At 41.2% G+C, this 8,462-nt stretch overlaps 1 protein-coding gene and 1 pseudogene across 1 annotated transcript; one reads left to right on the top strand and one right to left on the bottom strand.

Annotated features, from left to right (window-relative positions):
* Window positions 1-2,322: 2,322 nt before the first annotated feature.
* Window positions 2,323-3,915, top strand: LOC110289606 (peptidyl-prolyl cis-trans isomerase D-like; annotated as a pseudogene).
* Window positions 3,916-7,081: 3,166 nt separating this feature from the next.
* Window positions 7,082-8,029, bottom strand: LOC110289607 (taste receptor type 2 member 134). The gene has a single exon (XM_021155891.1). The coding sequence runs from the start codon at window positions 7,994-7,996 to the stop codon at window positions 7,082-7,084; it is 915 nt and encodes a 304-aa protein (XP_021011550.1). The 5' UTR covers window positions 7,997-8,029.
* Window positions 8,030-8,462: the final 433 nt, after the last annotated feature.

An 8,462-nucleotide genomic window follows, 5' to 3' on the forward strand; every position in this document is an offset into this window, starting at 1 on the left:
TTTTTACGTATTCTATAAATAGGATACTATAAAATGATGGACTCAAAAATCTAAATTAACAAACATGATTATCCTTAAGACTTCGGCTTGAAAGCTGGAGTACCCGCATGAAGCGTGGCAGCTGTGCAGAGGACAGGACAGCTTGACGGGAAGGAGATTTGGTGTTTAAGTAACAACTGGGTTGAGAAGTTTCAAAGTGTCACCTGAGATTTGCTTGATAACAAAATGTTTTATTATTGAGATTTCAGTAGTCCAACCTTAAGAATACAAGCCAACCGGAGTCCCAGTCAAACCAATTTGATTAAAAGGAAATTGCGTTTCAGAAAAATGACAAGTCTAGCCAATACATATGGTGTAACGCAGAACTCTAGGATAACACTTCTTGAATTGTAACCCTAGTCTGCCCTGTAGAATCTGTAACATTAGGAGAATTACTGAAGTATTCAACACTTCCATTTCCTGTTCTGTAAACCTCATAAAATCACACTGAACTCATAAAGTTGTTGTGGCCTTAAATGGATCACAGGTCCTGGCTCAGTGCTAGTCACCACCTTTGCTGTCCCCATCTCCATTACTGTCAGCAAGCTCATCATTCGGGAGAGCAGAAAGGACTTCAGGACTCGTTTGTCCTACTTCTTGTGAAAATGGCAGGCAGATAGGTAACTCAATAGCTTGGTACCCCGGGGTGAAAAAGTCAGTTCTGGTGGAACATCCCTGGGGAAAGTACTAATTGACCCTATAAAGGCTATGTGCATGTCTGCAGTAGTAACCATGGTGATTGGCTCTCCAAGGGCCAAATCTGAATTAAGAGTCCATCTATGGCAGGGAGAGATGGAACTGAGCATAGATAAGGTCAACACATCCTAACTACAAGGCACCTGTTTCCTCAGGTCATAGAAGATTGTAAAGAGGAAAAGGTGGTGAGTTTACAGGCTGGAAAAGCAGAGAGCATCTTCCAGTAACAGAGCTGGAATACATTTTATTTACTCCTGAATGTCGATGTGGAAGTCTGCAACTCTATTGGCTCCTTAGCAGAACTCACTGAAAGGAAATTTATCTTGTTTCTTTTTCCAGTCCCTATAACAGACACATACAAATGATCTGCCAACTGTACCGCTGAGAAACTTAACCATTATCGGACATGAGGATTATTAAAAAATATAATAATTCCAGGTGATAGAATATGATAGAATAGAAAATATCTCAGCCTGCATTACACAGTTTCTGATAATTTTTGGGAAGGACTTTTTAAAATTTCTTGCCAATTTTAAACTTTTGTCTTCTTTCAGTGTAAATCATAATGTATGTCCACTGCTATAAAAACTATATAACAAAAAAACCTTCTTTCTTTGCCCTACTTTTATGATCACTGGCAGTGATTTGGTGCAAATGGCCAATGCTGTATATTACCTATTAATTGAAATAATATTTTATATCATACCTAGCAGTGTACACCTTGTGAGTTCTCAACAGCAGGTTAAGTTAGTACTGTGTATATTGGTATTCTAAAACAGTTTTGATGGAGATTAAACTTTCACAAACTGAGATAAGTCTCTGCTGTGGATTTGGTTTATTGCTTGTATTATGTTAATTGTGTTCTTAAAAAATTATGTGGGAATCCCACACATAAGATGCTGTGGGTCCCTGCCTCTAGTTGGTTATAATTGGTAAATATAGTTGCTGTAGGCCAATGGCTGGGCAGAGAGACAGAGGTGGGACATTAGATTTCCTGTGCAAGGGAACCAAGAGAAGAAGAAGGTTTAGCACTGCCATGCCAAGAAGCAGAAGGATCAGCCTTGAGGCTGCAGAAGAGAAAGCATACAATTATGTAAGAGCCAGGGAAGGGCAGCCCTATAGCTCACCTCCTCCCCGCATTGGGACCAGGGTAGCAAAGATGGAATATAGATTTTAGTAAGTAATAATTCAGGAGGATCAGAGGGGAGGTGTTAGCAATTTGGAAGTTTGGTAGTGGTCCAACCATTGAGCCAATTAAGGCATATTAAATGTAACACAGTGTGTGTGTGTGTGTGTGTGTGTGTGTTTCATTCGAGAATCCAGAGCATTGGGGTGGGAAACAAAGAACTCACATTGCTGCTGCCACCGGGAAGATTAGAACAACAGTTTAATCCACTACAGCCACAATCTGAACAGTGATGTATGTGTTGTGCTGTTTCCTCAATTTGTGGTCTGTTCTGGTATGAAATGACATTTCTGATAACCTTCATAAAGACAAAGAATTGGATAACGTAGAGGGGCAGTAGACTTTGCTCCGGTCTCGCGCACGAGGTGCCCGTGTCCCGCTTCCCAGCACCTGCAGTGAAGATGTCCCATGCATCCCTGGCAGCCAAGCCCTCCAACTCCAAGAACCCGCGAGTCTTCTTTGACGTGGACATCGGCGGGGAGAGAGTTGGACGAATTGTTTTAGAATTGTTTGCAGATATTGTTCCCAAAACTGCAGAAAATTTTCGTGCATTGTGTACAGGAGAAAAAGGAACTGGGTCCACGACCAGGAAGCCTCCCCATTTTAAAGGATGCCCTTTCCACCGAATTATTAAGAAATTTATGATTCAGGGTGGAGACTTCTCAAATCAGAATGGGACAGGTGGCGAAAGTATTTATGGTGAAAATTTGAAGATGAAAATTTCATTATAAGCATGATCGGGAGGGTTTTTGCTGAGCATGGCAAATGCAGGCCCCAGTACGAATGATTCTCAGTTCTTTATCACAACAGTTCCAACTCCTCATTTGGATGGGAAACATGTGGTATTTGGTCAAGTCATAAAAGGACTAGGTGTGGCAAGGATGCTTGAAAATGTAGAAGTGAATGGTGAAAAACCTGCCAAACTCTGTGTTATTGCAGGATGTGGAGAATTGAAAGAAGGGGATGACTGGGGAATATTCCCCAAAGATGGCTCTGGTGACAGTCATCCAGACTTCCCCGAGGATGCAGATACAGATTTAAAAGATGTAGATAAAATTTTATTAATATCTGAAGACTTAAAAAACATTGGAAATACTTTTTTCAAGTCTCAGAACTGGGAGATGGCTATTAAAAAATATGCGAAGGTTTTAAGGTATGTGGATAGTTCAAAGGCTGTTATTGAGAAAGCAGATAGATCCAGACTGCAACCTATAGCCTTAAGTTGTGTGCTGAATATTGGTGCTTGTAAGCTGAAGATGTCAAATTGGCAGGGGGCAATTGACAGTTGCTTAGAGGCTCTTGAAATGGATCCTTCAAATACTAAAGCACTGTACCGAAAAGCGCAAGGATGGCAAGGATTGAAAGAATATGATCAAGTGTATTGGCTATTTTTGTGTCAACTTGACACAGCTGGAGTTATCACAGAGAAAGGAGCTTCAGTTGAGGAAATGCCTCCATGAGATCCAACTGTAAGGCATTTTCTCAATTAGTGATCAAGGGGGAAAGGCCCCTTGTGGGTGAGATCATCCCTGGGCTGGTAGTCTTGGGTTCTATAAGAGAGTAGGCTGAGCAAGCCAGAGGAGGCAAGCCAGTAAAGAACATCCCTCCATGGCCTCTGCATCGGCTCCTGCTTTCTGACCTGCTTGAGTTCCAGTCCTGACTTCCTTGGTGATGAACAGCAGTATGGAAGTGTAAGCCGAATAAACCCTTTCCTCCCCAACTTGCTTCTTGGTCATGATGTTTGTGCAGGAATAGAAACCCTGACTAAGACATCAAGCATTGGCTGATCTTAAGAAGGCACAGGAGATAGGCACAGGAGATAAAGCTATCCAGGCAGAATTGCTTAAAGTCAAACAAATGATAAAGGCACAGAAAGATAAAGAGAAGGCCGTGTATGCAAAAATGTTTGCTTAATAATGATTAAACTCTCTTTAACTGGTATACATTGATTATATAAAGGACAGGGTATATTACTGTCTACGCTCCCTGTTGTGTTCCCCTTGATCTTTCTCATTGTTTACATAGCAGTGCTGACATGGTTCCTTCTTAATAAAGAGTTAAAAAGTACAGTGGAAAAAAAAAGACAAAGAATTGTATCAATTTTAAAACTATAGTCAAAGCACTTACTTTTTTTTTTTTTTTTTTTTGGTAAACACAGGGTTTCTCTGTGTAGCTCTGGCTGTCCTGGAATTCACTCTGCAGACAGTCTGGCCTTGAACTCACAGAGATTCACTTGCCTTTGCCTCCTGGGTGCTGGCACTAAAGTTGTGCATGACCACTGCCTGGCTTTCCTGCTTTTTCTTAACCTCTTACATTAAAGTACCTAAAAGAATTAAAGACATAACAATTTTCATATTCATAGGAATTTTTGTGGTATATTTGCTATTGCAAATTTAACTGACTGTTTACCAAAATGGGTCACAACTATTTGCCAGAATATGGAATAGTGACAGAAACAGGATATATTGAGTGATAATTAAAGGTTGCTGATTATATTTTCATTTCCTCTTTATTTATCCTTCTTTTATAATTCCCACAAAAATGAAAGTATATGGATAGACATGATGAATCCATAATGTCTTTAGGGAGATATATCAAAAACACTTGTAAGAATGATAATGTATAGTCAACCAGAGACAGGTTATTTATAATTCCCTCTGTGTGTTGTCGGTGGGTTGGAAGCAGATAATAAAAACTCCAACTGAATTACTCAGGAAAGTTATAAATCAAGTTTGAAAGAAAAATAAAACACATTCCGATGCATAATTTCTCAGAAAATTACTCTTATACACAGTTTTAAAAGAGTATGTGTGAGTGCGTGAGATGGCTCGGTGGAAGAGGCATATGCCACCAAGACTTGGAGGTGGAGGGACGGGTTGTATTAAGACAGAAGATTAAGGAAAACAAAACCAAACTCAACAAAATTATTAAATAATGAGACACAGGGGACACGAGACTTAGCATAGAAGAGACGCTAACTGAGTCCTGGGGTCACCGCAAGACCACAGTCCTGTAAGGGCTCCATGCACCCCTGGGTCCTGATTAGAATGGAGGGCTACAGTCTCCAGAAGCCACCCTTCAGGAAACTTGAAAGTACTACCTTCCATGTGTTTCTCCAAGTTGTCAACTCATTTGCATGAAGTTGTTCAAACATTCCCCTGCTCCTAGTTCACAGACCAGAGACAGAGTGATATACTCCTCCGGTCCTTGTAGTTGGCGGTTTGTCCCCCCCCCCCCCCATCAACGCATCTAAAGAATAATTGATCTGAGTTCAAAGAACCAGACTTTGGGTCACTTGTGCTCTGCTTTTCAGCCTTCTGCTTCACTGGTTTCGCTCTAGCTTTTGTTAATCGCATTTCTTCTGATTTTTTTGCCTTCTTCTTGCTCCCCTCTTTCTACTTTCCTGAGGTGGTACCTGATTTAAGTCATTTCTTTGAGCATACACACTTAGCACTGTTAATTCCCATATCATCGCTACATTAGTAGCATCTCACAGATTTGAAAATGTGTCCTTTTCCTTAGCATTCAGCTTACACTTTCTAAACTCCATTTTGACTCCTCTGATCAGAGGGTTATTCATACACCTGTGATTTAAATTCTAAGCCTCTGACGATTTTCTAGACATTTTTCTGTTATGGATTCCTACTTTCATGCTGTTATGACCAGAAAACACACTCTTTTAAGCGTATTGAGGCTTATTTTGAAGCCAGAAGATGATCCATTTTCATAAGTCTTCCGTGTATACATTAACTAGTGGGTGCATTCTGGTGTTGGGGAAACTATTCATAGGAAGGAGTTAAGTTAGGTTGGCTGACAGAATTATTCAACCTCTCTGTGTCATTACTGATTCGTTGTCTACTTATAAAAGCAGTTCTTCAGGAAAGAGTGTCAAGGGCTAACTGTAACTCTATGTGTGTGTGTGTGTTTGTGTTTGTGTGTGTGTGTGTTTCTATTATTCCCATCCTTTGACAAATTGATTCCTACATCATTATAAAAGAAAACACACTTTCTTTCGTAGTGTTCCCTGTTTTGATAAATAGTTTAATGAGAACATGAAAACTCCAATACTGTTCCTTCTTGTATAGCAGCTTGGATATCCAGGGCATTATCATATTCATCTTTATTATTAATTATACACACATCTCATTTTAATACATAAACCGAATACACAGAAAACTAGGAATTTACAGGATAAGATAAAGATATATAAGAATGGAAGTTCCCAAATTTTTTCCTACTTCCAGGGGACCATCGTACACATGTTCCATTTGGAGAAGCATAAGCCTAGGCAGCAGCATTCTAAGTGTTTCTTTCAGGTAGACAAACAAGAAGTACAGGCTAATTAAAATGAAATTTCATTGAAGATATCCTTTGTTTTCATCTGCTTTCTATTGGACCAAACTTAACATTTCCATAACATACAACTCCTTTTATTTCAAACAAGCACGAAAAGTCGTCGTTAGGACCTGAAACAGAACAAAATTCACACATGTCTTCAGCTTTGTGTGAGATGAAACTGATAAGACTCCATGGTGGAATTCTTCTTAAGCAATGCTCTACAACAGGAGAATGGCCAAGACTGACAGAGAAAACAAAGTAGGAAGACATGGGGGGGGGGAATCTGGAAAGTGCCTATTATTTGGTGTCAAAAGCACATGGGATGGAAGGGAAGGACTTACAGACAATAGCCAGAATCTGTACCATAGAGAGACTGAACTGAGACCACAGCTGGAGTGAGGAGCTTGGCTGGTGTATCCGAGAAGGGCAGTGTTGGGGAATCTATTCCACTAAAACCAAACTTCAGATTGCTCAGAGAGTCAGCTGACAGTGGCTCTAGGTATTCATAAGGAAAGACAAGCCAATGCTTTGAATGCGTGGAGAATATTATTTAAAGACTATGAGCATCTCTTTGAGAGAGGAAATACAACCGTTCAGGTGAGGCCAATATGACTTGGGACCCAGACCAGAGAAGTAACAGTATCAGACGGATCAAGAAAGGGAGAAGCTGAAGTGTGGAAAATTAAACAGTAAGGCATGGGATGAGTGAGAAGACCAAGCAGAGAGAGAGAGCCATCAAACCTTATGGGTTCCTCCCATGGGAGGCACTATTCATTAGAGAACAGGCTGTTGATACTGATACCTTGAGAGTAGAGCCATGCTTTAACCACGGCCATTGTCATATGATCTGGCAATACAAAGGTCTAGGAACTTTATCTTGAGGGCCTTTCTCATCTTGGTGTTGCTTAGTATCAGAATGGTGGAATGTAGTGAGATGCCCATGTAGGTTATCACTTCCCAGGCCCAGTGCCAGGAACTGTGGACATTTACAACGTGTGCAACAGATGCCGTAATGAGCAGGGCATACGATGTATAGAAGATGAGGAAGAAGGTAAGGGACTTCAGAGCCATAGTGTGAGCATGGGTGCTGTAGTCATGAGACCTGGGTCTGTGGTACCTCATCTGTTCCAGATGCCGATACAGTGAGAACATGAGCAAGATGATGGACAGCAGAAAAAGGAAGAATGGAATGACCCACATCAGCATCGCATGACAGCGAAAATAATACACATAGAATGCCATCGTTTTATAAGAAACTGTGTAGTTTTCACAGGCCGCCATCTGAAGGGCAATTATGTTTCCAGTGGCTGAGGAGATGGCTGACAGTCCACCAATGATCAGGGATCCAAGCAGTAACCTGGGCACTGACCGAGAAATTCTCCATTTTATCCAGAAGAAGATGGGGTGGGAAAACGAAGAGATCTTCACACAGTAGAAGATAGATAGCCAGGCGGTAAACCAGAAATTGACAGTGTTGATGAAGTCCCAGAGGATAGAAAAATAATTCTTTATGGTCCAAAGCATAGCAGAGGCCAGGAAATTGTTTAGGAAGGCTATTCCATGCAGACAGAACCTGGAGGCAGCTAGGCAAGCCATAATCATGTCACCTGCAGGGAGTCCCTGGCTTCGTACCCATTCCCTGCTCAGCACAGTGACCATAAAGCCATTTTGCAGTAAAGCAGCTAGAGACTGCATACAAAAGATGATGATGAAGATGAGTGTACGTGAAAAAGGCATCTTCTTTGGGGAGAATATTTTTAGACTGACTCGACTCCTATCCCTAAGTCCTGGGACGCATCCACAGAGAGAAAGAGAGCGCACAGCATATTTATTTAGCCAATTACCTTGCCGAATCCTCTTCCTGGATACATGCAAAAGCCCAGGCACCAGTGAGGCTCATGGATACCAGGGATGGGGATATCTGCTGTCCCCTCCGGCATGGAAATCATTCTCAGTTCAGTGACACTGGTGTGTCTCCTTGCAGACGCTACATTTGCCTGCTCTTCATCAGAGTGAGGTGCAGGGAAATGTGAACAGGACCCAAGGGAGAGCCAATACACTGATACCCTGTACATTGCTACCTTTCCCATTTTTAGCATAGTAACGAACAGGGTATATTTATTATGCATATTAAATGGGTTTTGCCGTAACATTTCCCTGTATGCATATATGATGCTTTGACCACATCAGCCCTTCTAGGCTA

This window comes from Mus caroli, unplaced genomic scaffold (genome assembly GCF_978045245.1).
Source record: "Mus caroli unplaced genomic scaffold, Mus_caroli_1 scaffold_2, whole genome shotgun sequence".
Lineage (NCBI taxonomy): Eukaryota > Metazoa > Chordata > Mammalia > Rodentia > Muridae > Mus > Mus caroli.

Coding starts and splice junctions, on each gene's coding strand:
- LOC110289607 (XM_021155891.1), bottom strand. CDS start 7,996: ATGCCTTTTTCACGTACACTCATCTTCATCATCATCTTTTGTATGCAG.